The 24,138-nt window shown below is 34.7% G+C and overlaps 1 protein-coding gene across 4 annotated transcripts in view; it reads left to right on the top strand.

The window, feature by feature from the left end:
• The window catches only part of RTTN (rotatin), a 176,044-nt gene that overhangs the window by 55,710 nt on the left and 96,196 nt on the right, over nucleotides 1–24,138 (top strand). For 3 of the 4 annotated variants that reach the window (XM_082641618.1, XM_082641619.1, XM_082641617.1), the window contains exons 24-32: nucleotides 249–437; nucleotides 1,079–1,318; nucleotides 2,543–2,687; nucleotides 9,550–9,704; nucleotides 10,889–11,108; nucleotides 17,494–17,622; nucleotides 18,087–18,197; nucleotides 20,238–20,396; nucleotides 21,621–21,692. In XM_082641618.1, coding sequence (XP_082497744.1) covers nucleotides 249–437; nucleotides 1,079–1,318; nucleotides 2,543–2,687; nucleotides 9,550–9,704; nucleotides 10,889–11,108; nucleotides 17,494–17,622; nucleotides 18,087–18,197; nucleotides 20,238–20,396; nucleotides 21,621–21,692 — 1,420 coding nt within the window. The remainder of the gene's footprint in view (nucleotides 1–248; nucleotides 438–1,078; nucleotides 1,319–2,542; nucleotides 2,688–9,549; nucleotides 9,705–10,888; nucleotides 11,109–17,493; nucleotides 17,623–18,086; nucleotides 18,198–20,237; nucleotides 20,397–21,620; nucleotides 21,693–24,138) is intronic. The other variant, XM_082641620.1, reaches the window with a different exon arrangement.

Raw genomic sequence — 24,138 nt, 5'->3', positions numbered from 1 at the left:
GCAAACAACCCTAATACAACACAGAGTATGGTAAGTCCTCAGGAAAGAAGTTTAATCAGGTGTTTTTGAAAGTTTAGAGGATGGCAAAAGAATCAAGCATGGTAACTGTTCAAAACTGGGACCACGAGAGAGATCTTTGTATTGCTGTAGAATGGGAGGCGTAGAACTAGCCCTCATTTGTGGCTCATTCTTTTGAGTAGCATTTAAGAATTTAAAAGTATGTAATTATTTTTATACATTTTCTTTAGGTATCATCTACCAGTACATGTACTTGGCCACCATGCTGTGAGTCCTTACTCCATAGTTTTGCCATTATCTGCTGATTGTTTGGCCTTGAAGCCGGTCTCAGATATGCTGCGAATAGCTTGGAACCTATCATGGTATCATGGGAGTGATAATCTGTTGAAGCAAATGAACTCTGAAACGGAAATCCAAGAGTAAGCTGTTACATGTCTTAGAAAAGCATTCACATCTACCTAATTATGATTAATTAGCTAGGCCTTATTTTTCCTTTAGGTCAAGTAGCTTTCTTACTTTTTATCATCGGACCCTGCTTTCTCACTGAAGATTATAATTTTTACTTTGTTTTAAAGATTACCTGTTGTTCATTACTTTTTAAAAACTATCACACAAAGAAATTTAAATTAAAAAGCATTGTGTTCTATGCTGTTTTGGAGATTATATAAAGTTTGGTTAGTTAACAGATGTAATTCACTAGGAAGAGTGCTCTGGGTTAGGGTAGAAGCTTGGTAAATACATGTGTGAATTTCGTTATCGTTACTGGGGTGATGATGATGATGATGACTTTTAAATACCTCAGTATTCTGATCTGTCAGTACTTTCTCATTTGAAGGCAAATTATATTTCTGTAAGCAGGAAAATGTCAATATAAACATCCTCATGCTAGTGTGAAACCCTAATATTGACAGATACACATCAGATTTTCTTTTGGCCGTGAGTCACCCTTAAATTAAAAGGAAACAAAACAGAATTTGGGGGAGACAGTTTATAATAAAAATAATTATGAACTTTTACTTAATAGCTTTATATTGCTCTTTCTTTTTTTCTTTTTCTTTAGATTTTTAGATACATTGAAGTTATCCACTGAGGACACCCTTACTCTGAAGATGACACACACAGCAAGTGGACTGAAGGACTGTCTCCACTCCATTGTTCAGGCTGCAGCCCACCGGGAAGTGAGGGCTGCTCTCACGAGGATGAGTTTTTATCTTCTGAATGACAGATTGTCTTTCAAGGGTGGCACTGGCCCATGTGGGATTACCTTGAAGTCCTTGTCTTGGCACACCACACTAAACAGGTCAGTGTCAGCTCAAGCCTGCTGGTTTCAGAGGCCTGGATGGAATTGTATTTGGGTTCATCTCCACATGTTTGAAGATAGGAGCATGTGTTCTTATTGTTGGTATCATGAGAGAAATGGTTTTTAGAAAGAAAAATTTAAGGACTTTTATTATCTGTAATACAGGTCTAATAATAGCAAAATAAAAAATTTTAACATAATTACTGCGTTTTGGAATTATTAATTGTTACAATTTTTACAAATATTATAATTATTATATTTTTATATCCTAACATAGCAAATCTTATTTTTTATCTCACAGAAGTAAATGATTAGGATAAGACATGGGTAAACAAACTGAATGTTTATCCCTGTCCATATTATATCAGTAAATGAGCTGAGACATCAGGGAACTGATTAAAGGCTTGGTAACTCTGGCTGTTTTGTTTTGCTTTCGTTCTGTTCTTAAGTAAGTTATCTCATTTTTCTTTCTCCTCTGAATTTCGTGAAGTTGATAGCCATGTGGAGGTCCTTTAGTAGTTATTGGGAAGGCCCCGGCTTGTAAATTTAACACGTTTAACTGGTAGCAGATGGCTGCATTTGAAACAAGACTGATAAGCAGCCATTGCCAGCAGTTTTACATTTTAGTCTCCATGTGACTTCAGTATAAAATGTATAACTCTCTATTATGTGCCATTTTCAAAATGCAAGGTTATTTGAGTTTCTAAAATGTGGGCTCTTATTTAGTGTAGCTCTCACAATTTGGATATCTAGTTCACCTTTTTCAGTGGTGTGCTGTAGCCAGCTAGGACTGCCTGGTAAGAGAGGTGATGGTTAAATTATCTGGATTTTTGCAAGTTAGTTGTTAAACACAACCACTGTTAAAATTGAACTTTGTAAACTTACAATTAAATAAATTATATGAAAAATAAAGGTAATGATTATGCAGAGTCATGGCTTCCGAATTATTTTACAGCATTTTACTGTTATCAGTGCTCTCGATGTTATTTATATGGATTCTGTCTGTGCTGTGGAAATGCTGTATAATGGTGTGCTGCAGTGCCTGTCTCCACAGCTGTGTGGTAGATTGGAGGATTGCAGTCAGCCATGGCGGGGTATTTACACTTTGGAAATTGGCAAACACGGCAAATCAGCACCCCACTTCTCAGCCAGTTGTTAAATACTTATCCGCACGCCACTTACTTAAAGAACTAGAAGCCATGATCACTGTCTTCTTTATTGTAGGTTTTTACAAGTACTTCCTGCTTGCACTGAAGATGAGAAGCTGCTAATAGATATCATACATTTTCTAAATAAGTTATTGAAGGAACAAAGAAAAAATGTATCCGTAGAACTTCTAAACTGGCTTCTTGAATTAATTCTTAGACATGTAAGTGTTGTTAAGGAATTTGAATTTTAGGTTTGACAAATGATATATTTGTAAAAATCATTAATACTGTATATGAAAATATGGAAAAGTATAATTTTTACATAGCCCATGTTTAGCCAAGTAGTCCTTATGTTGTAATAGATGGCTTTTAGCAATATGCCTTCCTGACGTGATTGTTACTAGGTTTAAGTTAAAAGTCTGTAGACTAAATGGGACCTTCAGTCTTGGCATTTAACGAAACCTGTTCTATATGTGAGCTTTCAGCAGCAGCTGTATTAAGCGAGGATCTTGGAGTGGGGGAGTTCAAGTAGGGATGTGGAGTGGCAGCGAGACGAGCATGGCGGCAGTGAGGGGTAGTGAGGTGAGGTTGGAAGGACTCAGTCAGACTGTGCTCAGGCTTCATGTAAGTTTACTGTAGTGTTTACCTGTGTTTGCCCCCCCACTACTCTCTACTTTTTATAGCTGTGTTCTGAGAAACTTGCCAAGAACCCAGGAAGCTAGCTTGTTTTTTTATCGTTGGCCTGTATTTTTTTTTTTTTTTGCAAATACCATATGGATTTACTTAACCTGGTAAAGATAAACCTTCGCACAATCACGAAAAAAAACACATTAAAATTAGAAAAAAAGGCCTAATTTGAAATAGAACATAATAGACCTTATAAAACAAATATATTTCATTATATGTTAATACGTTTGCAAAGCTCATTTAAAGACATGATTTTCTATAAAAATGCAAGATGCTAATGTAAGTTAGAAATTCTAATTGAGAATACTCTTTAAAGTATTTACAGATTTAAAAAATATATTATGTATATGAATGTTTATATGTGTATAAAGCTTGTTTAGATGTTTATTATTTTCTACCTTATTGTGGATTGGTGAAAATAGGGACTGTTTCGTTCACCGTTGCATACCCAGCGTCTACCATAGTGCCTTGTACATAGTGAGCTCTCAATAAACATTTATTAACTTACTAGTAAACATATCACTTTAAGGAAGGTATGTAGTTAATTACAAGAAACACACATAACCTTAATTTTGTAACATGTTAAAATACAACAAATGGAAACTATAAATTCCTAGAACTGTAATTGCTGAGTCAGTTACAAGTTGCAAAGATACATGTGTATATGTGTTTGTATTGAGGTTTTTTTTTTTTTTTTTAAATACGTTAACTCTTATTTTGAATGATACGATGATTTTCATGATTGGGGCTTTTTGGTTTTCCGTGAACTGTCCCTTGATGCCCTTGCTAGTTTTGGCCCACAATTGGGTTTTTAGTCTTCTCTCACACGTGTGTGCTCAAACACGCGCTCTCTCTCTCTCTCTCTCTCTCTCTTTCATTTTTGGTAACAGAGGAGCCCTTCATAAATTAGAGAGATTAGCCCTTTATCTGTGATATGAGTTGCAAATGTTTTTTTCTTGTCGTTAGTCTTCTGACCTTACTGTATTTTGGACTTATTTTCCTATTTTATCTACCCCTTTCATCCCCTAGCTTTTGTTAGTTATGTTGTTTCTACTTTTCATCTTTTATAGTACTTAAATTGTGTTCCATGATCATAATTTCCACATTTAGGTATAGTGCTACAGGGGTGTGTGTGTGTGTGAATGAATGAGAAAAACCTGACTTCTCACCACCTTGACCATTATCACTCTAGGCTGAGCCATCACCTCCTTCTTCCAGGTAGTTGTTAGGTCTTCCAGCCTCCACCCATGCTGCCTGTGGTTCTCAAGACAGCTGCCACAGTGATCTTAACCTTAAGTCACTTCATGTCCCTGTTCTCAAAATCCTCCACCAGCTTCCTCTCGTTCAGATTAAGCTCCACAGGCTACAAGGCTCTATTTGAGCTTGATTCTGAGTATCTTTCTGACCTTCCCTCCTACCACTGTACTCCACTCCTTCTTTTCCAGCCACACTGGCCTCTGGTTGTTTTTCAAACACCGCACTCATAGCTCCCTTTGCATTTCTTTTTCTCTCTGGCTGGAATGCTCTTCCCCTAGATATCTGTACAGCTGACTACTGCACTTGACTCAGTGCTCTGTTCAGATGTTAGTCATCCTTATCATCATAATGTAGCATTTCTCCGTGCCTGACTCTCTGTGCCTTCTTAATCCTATTTTATGTTTCTTCATTGTACTTATCGCTCCCACTTGCAGAATATCTTTGTTCATTTTCTTTCTACCCCACCCCACCCCACTAGAATGTGGGCAGTGGGAGGACAGGTTATGTAGTTTGTTTCATTCACTGCCATGTTATTTTCGTGTAGTCATATTTATAGGTTTTGTTTTATAGTTTCTAAATTATGTGTCTTCTTGGAAAGATCTTCTGTTTTCCAGTTTTGAGAAAACACTCTCATATTTTCTTTTATGATACTTAAGGTTTTATTTTTGTTTACATCTTTATTCATCTGGAATTTCTGAGGATGTAGATTATTTTTTTTAATGGTTAGCAATTTTCTCAAGTCATGTCTACCCCTGATTTGAATTGGCACCATTTTTTAAAACCGTAAACTGATTTCCTATATTTGCATGACTCTTTGATTGAATGTTGTATTATGTTCCTTTGATGTGCCTGTATTTTTCTGAAGAACTACATTTTTAAATTATCATAGCAAATTTTTCCTTAATAAAATTTATTTTTTATATTTTTCTCTGGCTATTTCACTTCTATTTTCATTTTGTGAAACTTATGACAGAACATTTGTCCAGTAAGAGGGCATTTATATGTGAATTTTATTGGTTTCTGTATGTATGGCAAGAAATACCTTAAGCATAGTTAAAAAGACATGATAAACTGAGAAAATTATTTATAACACAAATGAGAGACAACATACTAATTTCTTTAAATTATAATTTTTGAGTCCTTAATAAGATGATTGCACTTCCAGGGTACATAGATTTATTGTTCAGTAAAGTTTGCTCTTCTGTTACTTTCCCAAGGATGATTTCAAAGTACTGTATTTACTTCTATTTTCTCTTATCTTTTATTTATTTATTTATTTATTTATTTTTGCGGTACACGGGCCTCTCACCGTATGGCCTCTCCCTTTGCAGAGCACAGGCTCCGGATGCGCAGGCTCAGCGGCCATGGCTCACGGGCCCAGCCGCTCTGCAGCATGTGGGCTCTTCCCGGACCGGGGCATGAACCCGCATCCCCTGCGTTGGCAGGTGGACTTTCAACCAGTGCACCACCAGGGAAGCACTCTCTTATCTTTTAATTATTAAAAAAATTTTTTAAAAGCATTCGGAGGCAGTTTTTTTCTGGATATTTTTTAATAAAGCAAACAGGAAAACCTATTGTCATACTTCTTTCAGCTTTTAGTCCTGCTTAAATATTTTATAGATTAGACATTAAAATATTATTAAAATAATGTCCGTGAAGCTTTTCCTCTGAATGAGTTTTTTGATAAATTGATTTTTGATCTATAAATTTTTTATAACTTCATAATCTTACTCTTTAAAAAAAAATAACCTCTAAAACAGTCTCCTTCTTCGGTTAGAGTTCTTGTACACTGGGAGCTGTGGTTGCTTTGGTTTGTGAAAATAGCAGATATATGGTGGGCTTTAGTTTTAGAATCTTTTCTTGAAAATCTGTGCAATAGTTGAATGTTTGCATATGACTGTAAATAGTATATAACAATAGAAAAATTAAAATATACGTACCTAAACTGTAACTATAACTAGATAGTTAAAACTTTACGTTTAAACGATTATGAATTTTGTAGTATGTCATGAGTGCTGATACATATTGCATAATTTATTCATAGTTTTGAAACTAAAATGAAATTTCTACAGGACTCTAGATGATTGTACTGTAGTTTTAATGCAGTTTTAGGAAAGGATTTTTGGTATAATTAGTTTGACTTTGTATGGTGTCAAAGCTGTCTTTGGAGAGCTTTTACCTTGTCTCATATATTTTCATCACTAGTCTTATAAATAATAGTAATACTTTTAAGGGTGAGTAAAGTGGACTTAAGCATCCACTATCAGGAGAGTTTACTCTCTAAATATCATGCTACGAGGATTAAATTATTAAGCGTTATGTAACAACCAATGTTCAAAATAAAAGAAGCATGAAAATAGAAAGTCAAAAAGTGACTTTTACAGTTTATCATCTGAAATGGGTAAAATAAATGAGAAATGGCTTAAGAATGTCAGTAAAATAGCATTTCCAAAGGAATTGTTTTGAATGTATGGACATAACATATGAAGATGTGCAGCAGTGATGGTGGCAACAAGAAAATTAGACAGAAATGAATACCTACCTGATTAAGCAGAAGAATGCCTAAAAGATATATAAAGAAAAATCAGCTAACTTACCGAGGGAAGATACAGAAACTTTCTCTTGTGAAAATTTTGTCTACATGTTTTATCAAAACTTTCATTTATGACAAGCATTTTACATACTTAAGGAATTTTTTTGTACTACTAATTTATATTTTAATGTATTCATATTTTGTTAGTATATAAAATAACTCAGAAGTGCTGAATTTGAATGCATTTCTTTTCAGAATGAGTTTTTGATGGAAGTTTATCAAAGTGGGGCCATTCAGTTCTGAATGGGGGGACCATTCAGAACTACACAGCACATGTCTGTCTGTTGTTGGACTTCCACTGGCTCATGGGCACTCAGAGTTCACAGAGGGCGTTGTCCATCCTGCTATTGTAGGTTGCTGATGGATGGAAAATTGGATATGATGAGTGGTAACTCTGCGGGTAAAGAAAATGAACCATCATTGCAGAAATTGTTGCCTTTTGGAGGTCAGCACTGATGAAATAATGGCCCACGTAGTTGGTTTAAAATTAGGATTGAATACCAGTGTCTAAAGACAAAACCTTCAGATATGATTAAGTACTTGGGATCAGTAGGCATCAGTAGAGACATCTATTTCCTCTTGTACTTGAGGAATGGTAATAAATCCCATATTTTACAAGTGGTGTTGCTGAGGTTCACTGAATCTTAATGTTAACATGTCAATCCAAGATATGTTATAAAGGGAAAAAATCTCAGCAATATACCTGCAAAAATAAGTTATTAATAGGATGAGATTCTTTGGAAGGGTCTTAGTTTTAGGTATATATTTACATACTGCTTCAATATATTAATATGTTAATCAGTAGCTTCTACTTAATTTTTATATGTATATCAGAATTAATAATTGCTGATGGTAAAATTACATTTTACCAATATGGGGTTTGCATTAAAAACAGCTCACTCATTTAGTCAGTATTTCCGGGATTTAGAGGGAGTGTGGGTGTAAGCCTTTGGTTATTTGGGGCTAAGAATACTATAGAATATATATTTATTTTTATGATTTTATTAAATGTGTGTCTAGTTGTTTTATTCATGTATGAAACTTAGAAGTTGTAGTTATGTTTTATGTAATTTTACTTGAACCAAATGAGACACTTCTTGTTCAAGATGAAAGGAAAAGCTGAAAAAAAATGCTGCTTAGGTGTGAAACATAGTAAAGTAAGTTAAAGGTAAAGCATCTCTCCTCAGTATTTTCCAAAAGCTGTCAGTTAGATTATTTTTAATTCTTGTACCTGGTTGAAGTATACTGTACATACTACATAATGTAAACAACTTGGAATTTTCTTCCCATTAAAAAAATTTCTTTTCCTTAAAAAGAATGTCGTTATTTTTGAATTGAGTTCTTTAGGTGAAGGATGCCATGACAACAGTAATTACATTTTGATTTTATCTCTTTTTGAACGTTGTAATATGCATTCTTGATGTGACATAATGCTGGGGATGGAATGTTAACTATCTCTGAAGTAAGATGGTCCTGAGGTTGAATTCTTGCTCTGCTCATTCATATGACTTTGGTTAAGTTACCTACCCTCTTCATGAACCTCTGTTTGCCCATCTATAAAATATGAAAATGCAGATCTTCTAGTTTAACTCAAAAGTTAAATAAAATCTTATTTTCTTTCTCTTTTTTTTTTGGCACAGTGCCTATGACATTATAGATGATAGATAAATATTCCATCTATTTTTAATGCTGTTGGTTAATGTAACATTTTCTGCTCTCTCAGTATTACTAGAAATCATCTATTACATCCTTTAGCTATTTTTTTTAAGTTGGAAAACAGGTTGAAATTTAAGTAGTACTAGTTTCCTTTGTTTATCAGCCTGTCAAATTGGCAAAGATTACAACAGTAATAATACTCAGCGTTGGCTTGGGTGCTGTGGGCCTTAGTCATGTGTACTGGTACACTTTTTGCAGGGACAATTTGGCAATATACACTGAAAGCATTAAAACTATTATAATGTTTTGATTTAGTGATTTCATTGCTTAGAATTCATACATAGGGTATAATCAGAGTTGAGCATTCTGCTGAAGCTCAGTGAAATTAGAAATCACTGATTATCCAGTAGTTGTGGTAAACCCTTATGGCTGAATAACAATCAGATACTAAAATAATGTTTTTGAAGAAATATTGATAATAACATTGTTTAAAAAAATGGTCACAGTAGTGGATTTTTTCACTTGATATCAGTTTTGTTAAAAATATTGAATTATAATTCTGTTTGCACTCACATAAAAAGAATAGTATGTACCAACATACTAATAACAGCTACCTCTGTGAGGTGTGATTATGGGTGGTTTTTGTTTTTCTCATTGTGCTTCTCTGTATTTTCCTCAGTTTTCTGTAATGGATATGCTTTCCTTTTCTTGAGATAACATATGAAGCACCTTCTGAGTTGAGAACATCTCTACTAATGCCGTAGAAACCTACGATTTAGGTGCTATAATTTAGTTACTCCAGAACATGATTAGCAAAAAAAACCTTTATGGGAAACAACATACAGCTCCATTAGAGGGTAAATATATGTTTTACAAATTCCATTTTTTAGAGTCCAAACCCACTGTTGGAGCTGCTGCTTCTGACAGAGTCCCAGGCGCGAGAGGAAGCAGATGACATCCGCACCGCCGTCCGGCAGCAGCTCCAGAAAGAACTGGTCGCTCTCTTCAACACCTTGCTGCTCGGTTCCGTGGCACTTACCGACAGGTACCATTTGTATTATTGGAGGTCTGGGAACTTCACACAGAACCTAGTTTTCTTTTGATTTCGAAAGGGTCTTACTTTTCCTTAGTTTCAAATTAAGAGGAGAAAAGACTTCAGTAAAAATCAGTTGTGGTGGTTTGTTTTTTAGGTCAGATCAATTTCTGATATAGCCTGATTGTCATTACACACACACACACACACACACACACACACACACACACACAGTATTTTGTTGTCTCTAGGTTTAGTTCTTGGTTCTCTCTTAATTTTCTACACATCTGCCTGAGCAGTCATACCCATTTCTATGACTGTACAACTATTTTTGCATGGATGATTTTCAAATGTATATCTGTAGCTCTGACTTAAAAATTTTAAATTCACAATTTTAACCATTTTAAAGTGTACAGTTGAGTGGGTTTTGGTATATATACAGTGTTGTACAACTATCACTCTTTAATTCCAGAACATTTCCATTGCCCCCAAAAGAAACTTTGTACCCATTAAGCAGTCTCTCCCCATTCGCCCTTTACCCAAGCCCCTGGTAACCATTAATCTTTTTTCTTTCTCTATGAATTGTGTATTCTGGACATTTCATATAAATGGAGTGAAACAGTATGTGACCTTTTGTGTCTGGCTGTTTTCATTTAACATCATGTTTTCAAGGTCCATGCATGTTGTAGCAGACTACAGTGACTAAATAATAGTCCATGTATGGATATACCACATTTTGCTTATCCATTCATCTGTTGGGGGACATATGAGTTGTTTCTGCCTTTCACTGTTGTAAAGAGTGATGTTATGAACATTCATATGCAAATTTCTGTGTGGACATATGTTTTCAGTTCTTGAGTATATACCTAGGACTGGAATTGCTGGTTCATGTGGTAACTCTATGTTAACTTCTAATTTCATTATTGGTTGGCAATACTAATACCCATTTATGCATTTTTCAATGTAATTGTTACTTGTATTTTACATCACATACTCTGGATGGTATATTAACTATGTTTTTCTTAAAAAGTCTTGTTTTAAGAGGGAGTATTTTCTGCCATTTCCTGCCATTTCCACTAGTTCATACTTTTTTGATACAGTAAGTTGTTAGTAACCCTCCACCACCACCAAGAAAGCCCATTAAGCCAGTTACGTTTGTTCCATGGTTGATTTTTTTTCCTCCTTTACATACACAGGAAATGCTTGGAACTTTTTTATGTTTTCCAAACGCAGCTGGCTCTGAAACTGCTCCAGTGTCTGAGAGTCACGGACGCTCCTCGCTTCTACGGCCTGCCGTCCCTCGAGAGGACCTTACGAGGGATGGCCCACCTTACAGCGTTTCCGGGATGGAGCTCACACTCCCCTTTCACAAAGCCACTAGAAATTTGTGTGAAGTACTTGTCAGGTCTCCTCGAAGTAAGTAAAAATAGTCAATAACTATAAACAGCAATAATAAAACCCCTAAATGGTAGCTATTTACAAACCCCCAAATGATAGCTATTAACTATTTACTGACCACTCAGTGTATACCAGGCACAATATTAGGTGCATTGTATGTGTTATTATAGTTAATGTAGATTATTATTCAGTGTTTATGGCTCATTAATAGTTAAACGTGTTAATGATTTTTATTAGCAAATATGTAAGTAAGATTACTTTTATGAATAAGCTCATTTTCAAGAAAAGTAAGGTTTACACTTCATTAAGCCCCTTTATTTGGGTAACTTGTTTATTTGCATTTATTAACCCTTTTGTTGTGAAATACACGCATGCAGAAAATACACAAAACGTAAATACATAGTTTATTGATTATCACATAATGAACACACATGTAACCACCTGATCCTAAAACAGAGAGTAGCCACCACCCTAGAAGCTTTCATCATAACCACTTCCAGTCTCTACTCCTCCTCTGAAGGTAGTTTTTATTTTGATTTTTACGGTAATAACTTCCTTGCATTTCTTGATGGTTTTACCAGTTAATTATGTGTCCATATATACAATAATTTCTCATTCTCTTGATTTTGTTAAATGGAATTGTATTTCTTTTTAACATTATGCTTATGAGAGTTACTCATTTTGCTTCCTGTAGGTGGAGTTTAATTTCATTTTTGTGTAGTATTCTCTCTACTACAATGCTGAAGGACAATTTGGCTTCTCTTTTTCTTCCTGTTTAGGGTAATTTTAGATACTGCCACTGTACACTTGTGTTGAAAATGAGTATATTATGTCTTCTGTGAAATTTTATTTTCTAACTATTGCTGATGTATGGAAATATATTCAGTTTTTATATGTTAATTGTGTACCCAGCAGTCCTTGTTTCCAAACTCAAAGGAAAGGCCTTTAATGTTTTATCTTTTAGTAAGCTATTTATGGTAGTCTTTTTTCAATTACTGAAAGAAAAGTCAGATTAAGGACATTTTCTTTTAGTTTTACTTTGCTAAGAATTTTTTTGTGGTACGCGGGCCTCTCACTGTTGTGGCCTCTCCCGTTGCGGAGCACAGGCTCCGGATGCGCAGGCTCAGCGGCCATGGCTCACGGGCCCAGCCGCTCCGTGGCATGTGGGATCTTCCCAGACTGGGGCAAGAACCCATGTCCCCTGCATCGGCAGGCAGACTCTCAACCACTGCACCACCAGGGAAGCCCAATTTTTTTTTTTTTTAATCATAAGTGTGTATTGTTTTTTCTGTATCTTTTAAGATAATCATATGGGTTTTTTTTTTGTATTCCATAAGATGATGGATTACATTGGTTGATTTAAAAATGGTAAACAACCTTACATTTCTGGAAAAATTTCAACTAGTTTGTGATGTGTTATTCTTTTTATATATAAACAGATTTCGTTTGTTAATGTTTTTAGAATTATTCTACCTATTTTCATTGGCAAAAAAAGTTTCTAGAATTACTATATCTATCTTCTTTCGCATAAAACTTTTGTCAGTTTTTTAATATCAAAATAAGTCCATCCTTATATAATTTTCTTTTTCTTTATGTAACTTTCTCTTTTTTCTTCTTTGGAATAGTTGGCTTGAATTGGTGTTATTTCTTCCTTAAATGTTAAGTTGACAGTATAGCAATCTGGGACTGGAGTTTTCTTTTTGGGAAGATTATAGATGAATTGAATTTTTAAAGTAGATCTAGAATTGCTCAGATTTTTTGTGTGTCAATCTTAGTAAGCTATGTTTTACTGAATTTTATCCAAATTTTCAAATTCATTGCCCTAAAATTGTTCATCACATCATCTTGTTTTTAAAATATCTGTCAGATCTGTAGTGAGGTTCCATTTCAGTCCAGACGTTGATTTTTCCTTCTCTCCAGTTTTGTCGATGGCCTTACTAGTGGTTTGTATGTTTTATTAGTCTTTTCAAAGAATGAATCTTTGGCTTTGTTGATCCCCCTTTAATGTTTTTTTCCCTCTTTTATTAATTTCTGCCTGTATTTATATCCTTCTTATTTTGTTTTAATTTATGGCTTTTTTCTACCTTTTTAAGGTAGAGCCTTGTTTCACTGATTTTTTAAAAAATTTTCTCAAAAATATATTTTTAGCTCTAATCACCTTCCAATCATGGCCTTAACTTTATGCCTTGTTTTCATCATCATTTAGTCCAGTATATTTTAAGAATGATGCAGTGAATAGAGCAGTGATAAGTTTCTGTAAGAGAACAGCTTTGCCACGGTGCCCTGGCAGCTTTGTGTGTTTGCACATGGGCCACATAGGCAGGGCTTAGGTGCGGCTGATCTAAGCTCTGGCAGAACTTCCTGTGATCCTTTTGGAACATGAGAAGCCTGTAAGGAACTGCTACAAGGCTGTTGCTCATTCACTTCACTCTCTCTTAGGAAGTGTATCACGGGCCTGTTTTTATCGCCTCCTGGGTTCTGATGCACTCGCGGGCTTTCTGCCTCGCTCCCTTGAGGTACGGCAGCAGGCTGTAGACGGCTCAGCTGCAGCTTGCCATTGCACTGCTGTCATCTGGCCCCTTTGTTTCAGTGTCACCCTGTAAAAGGGACACTGAGAGCTGGCACCTTTGCCTACTCTTGCTTATGCTTTTTATGTAAGTAATAAACTGTCTAGATCTATAAATGGCTCGCTGTTTGCTTAGTGACCAAGTCTGCCAGCATTGCTTGCCTTGGAAGGTTCAGTTATAGAGGTTGACATCTTTAACTGTTAGGAATTAGGCAAGGCTCCTGTAGGAAGCAGTGTAGAGAGAGGTATGGAAGATGAATAAACTGATCAGAAGTGATGGGTGTTCTAGACATGGAATGTTTTGACCAAATCATGTCTGTAACTTCCTATTCCTTTTTGTGCTGCACGTTCCTACTTGCCACTGGTCTCTACCCACAACCAGATCATTCTTCAAAACAGAAACCTTTCACTCCCACTCTCCTTTTTCAAGTGCATAAGGCTCATTATAATCTTGCATTTTGAGTCTTATCTGTTTAAAATTTTCCCCACATCTCTTGAAGTTTCAGTTATATGTGGCTCTTCTCATTAAATAAAAAAGCATGCTTAAAAAATCTGTTTCTTTCATATAGCTTCTTTTCTCTTTGGGCGGCAATCTCTACACAAAGTTGAAGATCTCACTTGTTCATTTGCCTTCCTTTAGTAAGCCTTTTCTTATTCTTTCACACATAGTCACCCAGTAAGTATTACTTGACTGACTGATCTCTTCTACAGGTTATGTACCTCAAGCAGTTTATATATGCCACTATTATGGCACTTAATACATTGTATTTTTATTTTGCTTTATGCTTTGATCTGTTAGACTGTGAGCTTGTGAGAATCATCTGTGGACCATTTCCACTACCCCCAGCTCCCCACTGGCCTAGGACAGTGATTTGTACATAGTGGACAGATAGTGAATAATTTAGTTTTATCTTATCTATGATTTTTAAATTAGAATAAAGTTTGAATAACTTTGGAAATGTGACGTAAATGAATGTAAATGATGTGTATTTAATTTTTGTATTTTCATTATTAAATCATACTTTAGGTGATGTTTATATATTCAGCTGTAAATCATGCTTCAGATGATATTATCTAGGATTTGTTTCCAAAAGTACATCTTGTTTTTTAAAAAATATTTCAAAATTCTAAATACTCTCAGCTGTACTATAAAATTTAATATGAATTTTAGTGTTGTCACTTTAATGAAATAATTTTTTTATCTTGAATACTTGTAAATACTGAAAAAGAGCAAACTGTCAGTAAATTAATTATCTCATGCTTCAAGGTATCCATGATCAGAAATAATATGAATTTTTTAGAATAGATATATTAGCTAAAAACTTACCATAATGTTTTTTAAGAAGTCAGCTCCTCCAGTGCATTTAATATAATTTAGTCTACAAGTAACTAATTTATAGCATTATTTGTAATGTGATTTATAAATACTCCATTTATAAACCTTTTGGAACACGTCTCCTCTATTAAGTGATTTTTATCTGTTTCAGATCAAGGATATGTAAGGACCTACTACAGCAGTAATAGAAGAAGTGTTACATTGTTTATATTTAGAAACCCTCAGAAGTACTTTTGTTTGTAAAATTGTGTAACAGGAGAGACTTCAGATCACACCTGTGTTTCAAATACCTGGAATTAAAATGAGCTTTCTATGTTATTGGAGAACAGAAAGGCTTAGTTCTGAGTTAGACGTCGGGGAAAAAAGACAATACTGTCATTTTAAGCTCAGTTGTCTTTGAGGTAATAAAAATCAACACAGTTTATTAGCTAAGGAATAGATATAAAGTGTGATGCTTGTTTTATAATGTTTCACTGTTATGAAAACCTGATTAACAAATCTTTATTTGGTATAAACAGAGAGATACATGTTATGCTTCATATAACATCTTGGGAAGAAAATCTTTATGTCTTTACATTAAATGACAGGAAAGTATGAAAAAGTCTGTCACTTTTGTTAGAAATTGTGTCAGTGTCCTATTAAATCTTACTTGGGTCCTTCTGCTTACTTAGCTAGCTAAACAGGTTTCTTTATTTTACTACTGGCTAAATTGATCTTTTAGAGAATAAAGTAATGCTTATGTAACTGGACATTGAAACAAGCCATAGTTGGTCCAAATGATTTGCATCATAGTTTCTCAGTAACTAAAGCTGATTCCTTTTCAGATGGGAGTTGTAATTCATTATTAGATATTTTGTTTCTGCACAGTGAAATTTGAATGCAGTATTTGCCTTTTGTGGTTGGGAAATGAGACTTTTAGACTAAGCATGATTCATTATGATAGATGAATAAACTATGATAATTAAAGCCTTAAAAATTATATATGAAGTATAATTCCAGGGATCTGACGGTAAGTTGAAAGGAGATAATATCAACGTTCTTGACTTCTCCCTTTTAATCTAGAACCTAAACCATGACAATATAGCTCTCTCCAGTGACATACAGGAAGATAATAAAGACTTGATCATTTAGCTCTCTTCTAAAATAGTCCCTTAAAGTTTTAAACTTTTAATTATAAAAACCTTAAACATATACATAGGCAGAAAGAATAGTAGAGCAGGGCTCCTGTCGCAGTCACCCGTAGTTGTTAACCCCTGGCCAAACTGTTTCATTTTCAGACATACTATGCAGTTATTTGGTTTATGAAAATTCTAATTTAAGTCAAAATCCCCAAGTTACCTTATGAATAAATTGCTTTTGTTAAATAAGCTGTGCCTAACGTGATTTATATTTATGCCATTTTTTTAAACTAATCTTCTTTGCTGCCTGAGCTAAAAAGAATCTAAACTAAAAAGTAGTCTCTGTTATAAGACAAGATGGCTTACTGTGCTGAATAAAAGCATTGAGTCCTTGGGTGGATGAATTGAAATACTCTCTGCTGTATTAGATAACATGTGGTTTTGATTGCTTTGATTCACAGGTTTTTCCTTCATAATATATTGACACCTAAATATAGTTAGCATTCTTTTTTTATTAAAACTTTGTGAATTATAAAGTGATCTTTTGTCACTTTAAATTTTTTATTTTGAGTTGAAAGCTATAATGATGCTTATTATTCAGTGTCAACAAATATTTATTGAACCCCTATATGGGGGACAATATATGATTTACACAGAACTTTTCCAAAAGAGTTTGTCACATATTTTAAAGGATTTTCTACATCAGGTGGAAGGACTTTTTCTCAAACTGCTGTCTCCTAACCCCCCATGTTCATTCTGATTCAGCTTCTCAGTTAAGGGCATAATAGCTTCAGAAAAGAAACATTTCTTTTGTTGTTACTGTTTTGTTGTTACTGTTAAGTCGCTCAGGTATGTGGGAGAGAAAAAGTTGACAGGCAATGATGTAAGTAATAAATATATGCTTAAATATGGAGTAGAAATCTAAGATCGCTTAGAAATGTAAATGTCCATTTACATTCAAACCATAATTCTAGAAAACTTAGCCTAACTCTGGTAGTTAGTAAGAGTTTTATATAGCTAGCAATTTCTAAGTATACTTTTCAACAAGGTATTTATAAAATAAACTCTTTTACTTAAAGGATACTATAACATTTGAAGAATGTTACAAGCATATTTTAAATCACAAAATCTTCTAGGAGGATACTACACATTCTTTGTACAAATTCCAAAGGAAAACAATTTAAACTAAGAGTGTTTGTTTTAATTGTGGTGAAATACACATAACATAAAATTTACCTTCTTAACCACTTTTAAATGTATAAACTAAGAATATTATAATATACTTCATGTGGTTAGGATTCAATTCAGACAAGTCAGTAGAAAGGTATATATTTAGCCACTAAGAGTAAAGCTGCCACAAAATTGTTTGCATTTGTTTTTCAGGTCATTACTTCTTTTTATGTGGAGCGTGGAGGAAATGCTATGTCCTTCATGGGAAAAGGTGTCACAAAGAGCACGGTTCTCTGCTTGCTTCACTTATCCCATGAGATGATGGCCCAGGCCCAGAGCTCGGTGAGAGCTTTCAAAGCTGCCTGTCTTCCCACAGTTGCTAGAAAGGGAATGTGCTGTGTCTAACACGTTTCAAGCCTATATGTTTACTCTCGGAAAATGTCTTTTGACTTGTCTTTTTAGGAGGCAAAAATGATTTTTGACAAAGATGTTTCTTAGAAGCTGTATATTACACAAATCTGAATTTTATTTTAAATTTATTTTGATTGAAATCTGCATGTACTAGAGAACTACGTTTTATCTAAATCATGGGGGAAGTAGCTGTTCTGAAGAAAAATTGTTATGTATAACGTTTTAAGGAGGAGCTGAGATTGTTGTTTGCCTTGTGTTGGCTAAATAATGAATTAAAACCAAGACTTAAGCATATTTTTACTTTGTTTTGATTTTTAAAAATTCAGTTACTTTAAACTCTATTTTATCCTTAGAAACGTACCTGATGTGTTTCTGTTCCCTTTTTTTCATTCTAGGAGTGGATGTCCCTTTGGTTCTTGCCTTTGGGTAGTCACAGTGAAGAACATGCTACCACTCAACAGGGATTGGCTTGGTTGATTCCGTTGTGGGTTGACCGAGACCCAGAGGTCAGTGTGAAGGAAAATCGAGTCCATTATGTGTAGATTAAAGAACAAATGAAACAAAACATATATGCATATACTTGTTCATATTTTCTAAAATGAGGTTATTTTAGTGCTATACCTTAAGCTATATTTACCCCCTGTCTTGGTCAGTTTGGGCTGCATAATAAAACACCATAGACTAGGTAGCTTGAACAAAGAAATATATTTTCTCACATGTCTGGAGGCTGGAAGTTGAAGATCAAGGTGCCCACCCACATGGTCAGGTTTGGTGAGGACTCTTTCTGGCTTTCAGATGGTTCCCTTTTCATTGCATGCTCATATGACCTTTTCTCTCCTCCTCTTCTTATAAGGCCACCAATCCTATCAGATTAGGACCCAATCCTCAGGGTCTCATTTAACCTTAGTTATCTCCTAAAAGCCCTCTCCTCAATACATGAGGAGTTAGGGCTTCAACATATGAATTTTGGGGGTACATAATTCAGTTCATGGCACCCCCTATTCAGTCAAGTTCAGAGTACAGATTAAAAATAGTAAGAAAGGAACTATTATAGAATCTATCAGTTTTATAAAGAACAGCAAAATACTATTGGAGAAGTCCAGCCATTTTTAAACAGTTTAGAAGGATAGCGGCCAAGTGACTTTTGAGTGTCATTTAATAGGATAGTATCATTACAGTGCAGTGTTTTATATTAATGAATTTTCCAGTTTTAGTCATTTGTCTACTGATTTGATTTTTTAAACCACTTTACTGAGGTATGATTGACATACAAAAAGCTATATCTGGGGCTTCCCTGGTGGCGCAGTGGTTGAGAATCTGCCTGCTAATGCAGGGGACACGGGTTCGAGCCCTGGTCTGGGAGGATCCCACGTGCCGCGGAGCAACTAGGCCCGTGAGCCACGACTACTGAGCCTGCGCGTCTGGAGCCTGTGCTCCGCAACAAGAGGCCGCGATAGTGAGAGGCCCGCGCACCGCGATGAAGAGTGGCCCCCGCTTGCCACAACTAGAGAAAGCCCTCGCACAGAAACGAAGACGCAACACAGCAAAAATAAATAAATTAATTAATAAAAAAAACTCCTACCCCCAACATCTTCTTTAAAAAAAAAAAAAAAAAAAAAAAAAAGCTATATCTATTTAATGTGTACAACTTCATGAATTTGGAGATAAGTATACACCCCTGAAATATACCTCACCAGATTCAATGCCATAAACATATCCTTCACCTACAGAAGTTTCTTCTGTCCTCTTACTGCTTGTTTTTGTGATTAGAACACTTACCATAAGATCTACCCTCTTAGCAAATTTTTGTGTATATAATATAGTACTGTTAACAGCTAGAGATACATTCTTGAGCCACGTTGAACTTGGACCTGTTGCTTGATTGCCTTATGACTGCATTACTTTTTGTTACCCTGTGGTTATCAGTGAAACTCTGTTCTGAAATCAAAATTCAGAAGTTCACCCAATACGTAGCTTGAGCAGTGGGGGTACTATGGCAAACATTACACCATGTCAATCTCTTTTGAAACATTTTTCTTTTAGAATAATTTTGGGGAAAATACTAAGTACCTTATAAAAAGATAATTCAATTACTTCTGTTTGAAAAGAAGTTTCAAAGAAGTTAAAACCATTTGTTTGAAAGAAACACTGAAAAATTAAGGAAGGTGGAACAAAATAATAGTATCCTCTTAAAAATGAGAAATAAACAAGAATCATGTTCATGAAAGATACGTAAGCACCCTATGCTTTCCCTAGAAAAAGACTTTTGAACTATAATTTTTAGTCTTATTTATAGCTGGTTTTGACTTTTTGTGACATTTGCTTTTATTTAGCTTTTATTACCTATATTATTACTTTCTTAAATCATGGAATAGGATTTTTATTCACTCATAAACTTATAGGACAGTATTCTTTGAGTATCTTATAATTTAGGATTGTCAAGACAGTGTCATAAAAATGTGATATTTTATGTACCAGAAAAATTAAGAATTCATGTTGTGAAATTGGGTTCTTTGGTTTCACAACGTTTTCTCTAATTTGAACAGGTGAGGTTCACTTCACTGGGATTAGGATCGGCACTGACTACCCTTGAAACTGGCTGTGTGGCCTTAGCAAACAGTTGTCAAAACATTTCTGGTGGGCTCTGGGGAACGGTGGTGAACATTCTTCTGGACCAGTCGGAGTGTAGCATGGTACGCCGGGAGGTAGGCCTGTCTGTTTAGCCTCGCCCGTTTTCCCTCAGAGACCTGTTGTGGTAGTTCTTAGAAACCATACTCCCTGTTCAACACCGTGGGCTCACCACTGACCATTGTCTCTTTGACCTGCGAAAAACTGAAATGAAATGGTTACAGAGAACAAAATGGTATTGATTCACAGTCAGAACAGGAGTCCTTTACTCTGAAAGATCAAAGCAGAATTCAGTGCATTTTAAAGGGACTCTTCTATTTTATTACACATTGAAAAGTAGTTCACAGGAAAAGAAATTACTTTTATATGATCTCAATGTTTAAGTTTATAAAGCTTTACTTAAGATAAGGGGCTGTCAAAATACTCTGTAGTATTTATTATATAACATGTAAGAGGAAAAGTAAATGCTATTTTAATTCTTTCTAAATAGTTTGTTATTTTCCTTACTGCTGCTTTTATCAAAGTGATGATTGATGCAGACCATTTTAAGAACAGTAATCAAATAATGCTTAGAGGCTTGTAAAGAAAACAGCAGCTCCTGGGCCCACCATTAGCCAGTTTCCAGTTCCAAAATCCAAAGGCTGTAGTTTTCTTATTACTTGTTTTTTTTTTTTTTTTTTAATAATAATGCTTAAACTTGTAGCTTCCTCCTGATTTACCAACTTTAAAGACTGTCTACTGGCTTCCAGTTAAGGTGGTTGAAAATTTCACTCCCTTTGGATCCCCTCTGTTACTCTGGTCATTCTCCCGTTATAATCTTTCACTAAATAGATAATCAGTGTTCATAATTAGTATGATTATTTAATTTGACCATCTTCAGGACCTAGGAGGTTAAGTTGGACATTTGTGGTTTGTATTTCTAGTTAGCAGTTTTTTATTGGGAGGAGCTTGTATGAGAGAGGAAGAAAGAGATGGGGAGAGAGGTGTGTGTGTGACCTATAGGGGGATAATAGAAACATGAAGTAGATTGCTTAAATGCTACCAGAACAGTTTATGGTTTACAGATCATTTTTTGGAAAGACCAAATTCTGAAATAGGAAAAAATATCTTTCCTGGTGAAGTAGCTTCCCCCACTACTATGTCATCACCTAACAGAAGGGCAGTGGGGAGTTCTCATAATGACCTCTCAGCATGTGCAGCTGACCAGGGATATGCTTTTTTGTTATTAAATAACACTATATCGGTTATTTCAGACATGACAACAAGATGGCAGTATTGACATTTTTTTCCTTTAATTTCAGGCTGCATTTATTTTTCAAAATCTCCTTGTAATTCCAATGCCTTCAGTAATCATAAAGGATTATACTTGGCAGGTAGGTGACTTTAAACAATTATCAACCTAGTAGATATTTGAGATTAATTGATGATAAAGTTTCAGCATATATATATATATATATATTTATATATGTATATATTTCCTTACTGATGAAACTTTATACAAGCCAACAGGACCTCTTGAAAGAGAATGTAGACTTTTTTTTATGCTTGATCAGATTTACCAATTCTTCTCTGTGGTGTTAAACATAATTTTAAACAGAAATAATAATCACTGACATGTTTACTATGTACTAGGCACTCTTCTAGAAACATAACAAATATCAGCTTGTGTAATGGTTTGAGTTATGAACCATTATTATCCTCATTTTTTAGATTAAGAAAATTTAGCACAGCGGGTTTAAGTAGTTGGCCCTAAGTCACACCCTTTTGCTTTCAGTCCAGGCAGTTTCTCTTTTGCACTCACCGTATTGTCTCTCTAATTTAATAATAATAAACAAATTTGTTTGTAGTTAAATATGCATTGATGTTAACGTCTTTTTTTCTTTTCTGGGTAAGTACACTGAGTCATAATTTATCTTTCTTTGTTTTCTATTAGATTTATTTTTTGTATCATGTTCTGAATGACAAGTCAGTAGATAGTTTTACCTAACTTCTTTTTATAGCCTACTGCTTTTTAGGTGATTTGGAGGATAGAAAAGTGCTCACCTGGGGCAGATGAGACATGCTTTTTTTCTACCCTAGTCTTTATCCATATGTCCTCATCCTATACGTGCATATTTATCACACTGTTGCATCTCATCCCCCAGGATCTTGGATAAGATCTAAGGTTTCTTTTTAAGTTTTTGTTAGAATATATTTGGAGGAGTTACTGAATCTAGTTGAGCTGTAGTGAGGGCAGCTTTTGGGGCAGTCACCTAGAGCCTGAATCCTGGTGGTTGTTAAGGCCTGGATCTCATTTAACTCTTGGAAGCTTCACTTTTCCAAACTTTGCAAACACAGTTTAATGCTGTCAATTATTGAAAATCCCAGGCTGCTTGTCCACTGGCTCCTTTAATTTGTTTAACATGCCTTCTGATGATGGTTGTTATTCACAGTCTGTGTTGTAATAAAACCATAGGAGACAAATTAGAAAAGAATACACAGGATTAATATTTATATTAACAGTGTAGTGGTTTTGATGCCTGTTATCCAATAACTACATTTAAAAATGTTGTTTTTGGCTCAAATGCAAATGACCTCTACTCCCATTGTTAAAGTAGTGAAACTTGTATACTATAACCTTTGTGATGTACTGCCAGTGAGTTTCTTTTTAATTATTGAAATAAATATAAAGGCAAGAGTAATAAGTTTTCTGGGTTCTACTAAAGCGCTTGGGACATTATAATATAGAACCATGTGTAGAAGTTCACATTTTTTTCTAGTAAGTTAAATAGTATACAGCTCCTTTTTGCTACTGGTGACATGCTTAGTGCAGCTTTTTGATTTTGTTATTTTCCAGTTCTTCATCACAGAATTAATTTTCTACTAAAAAAGTTGGAAACAGTGGTTTAAGTACGCTTTTAGAGTCTTTTGCTTTACCTATGTTGGCCATAATCAAAAATATTTGAGAGCTATTCTAATCCAAAAGAGTACTTGATGATGGAACTTCTACTGGTCTTAAGCAAAATTAGAAAAATCAGTCTATTTTTTTGTGTATTTTTAATGAACTCACATTTTCTTCCTCTCTCTTTTTAATTTGTTTTTGGTTATTATTTTTTAAGTGTCCTCACTTGGTAGTATTAAATAGTTGGTAATCTAGTATATGTCCCCCAATTTTTAAAAAGTTTAGTGGTACTTTAAATCCCAAAGTGGAAACAGCTGCTCTAGTAAGGGAGGAAGATAGTCTTCAAATATAGATAATGGAATTTTATAATCTCCAAGAAGTTGTGACCTTTGCCAGTTTACTACAGCCAGAAAGAAGGTGCTACTTTTTCAGTAATTTAAAATTAAAACTGTCTTTGGTAGAACGATGAGTAATAATCTTATTCAATAAGATGTTTCATTTACTTGCCTTGGTGTACGTTTTGCAGTGTTTGGGAGGATATAGCAGGAAGTAGCACTAGTATATAGAAGTTTTGTAAATATTTTATTTTGGTTGAGGTAGATATTTGATTAATAATATTTTACAAAGAGAACTGCTTTTACTGCTTTGTACTTTGTCTTCGTGCCTGAAGTCTGAGTTGATGGCCTTTACGCTCTTGTTCCACTGGGTGTTCTGCAGTGTTTGCTTTAAGATTATTACCTCTGTCCCAATTCTTTCCCCACACAACCAGTCTAGATTTCTGTTTCATGTTACTATTGAAATTGTACTTCTGAGTGGGAATCATTTGCATAAATAAATTATGAGTTATATAACTGGCCGGGTTTCCTTTTGTTGTTAAGTAAAGTTTAGTGCTCTCTTATCAAATGTGGTAGATACTTTTTAGCTGGTTCCACTGTTTA

Source organism: Mesoplodon mirus, assembly GCF_964341445.2.
Source record: "Mesoplodon mirus genome assembly, chromosome: 13".
Lineage (NCBI taxonomy): Eukaryota > Metazoa > Chordata > Mammalia > Artiodactyla > Ziphiidae > Mesoplodon > Mesoplodon mirus.
Note: the sequence above shows the minus strand (reverse complement) of the source record. Positions and strands in the feature narration are given on the sequence as shown.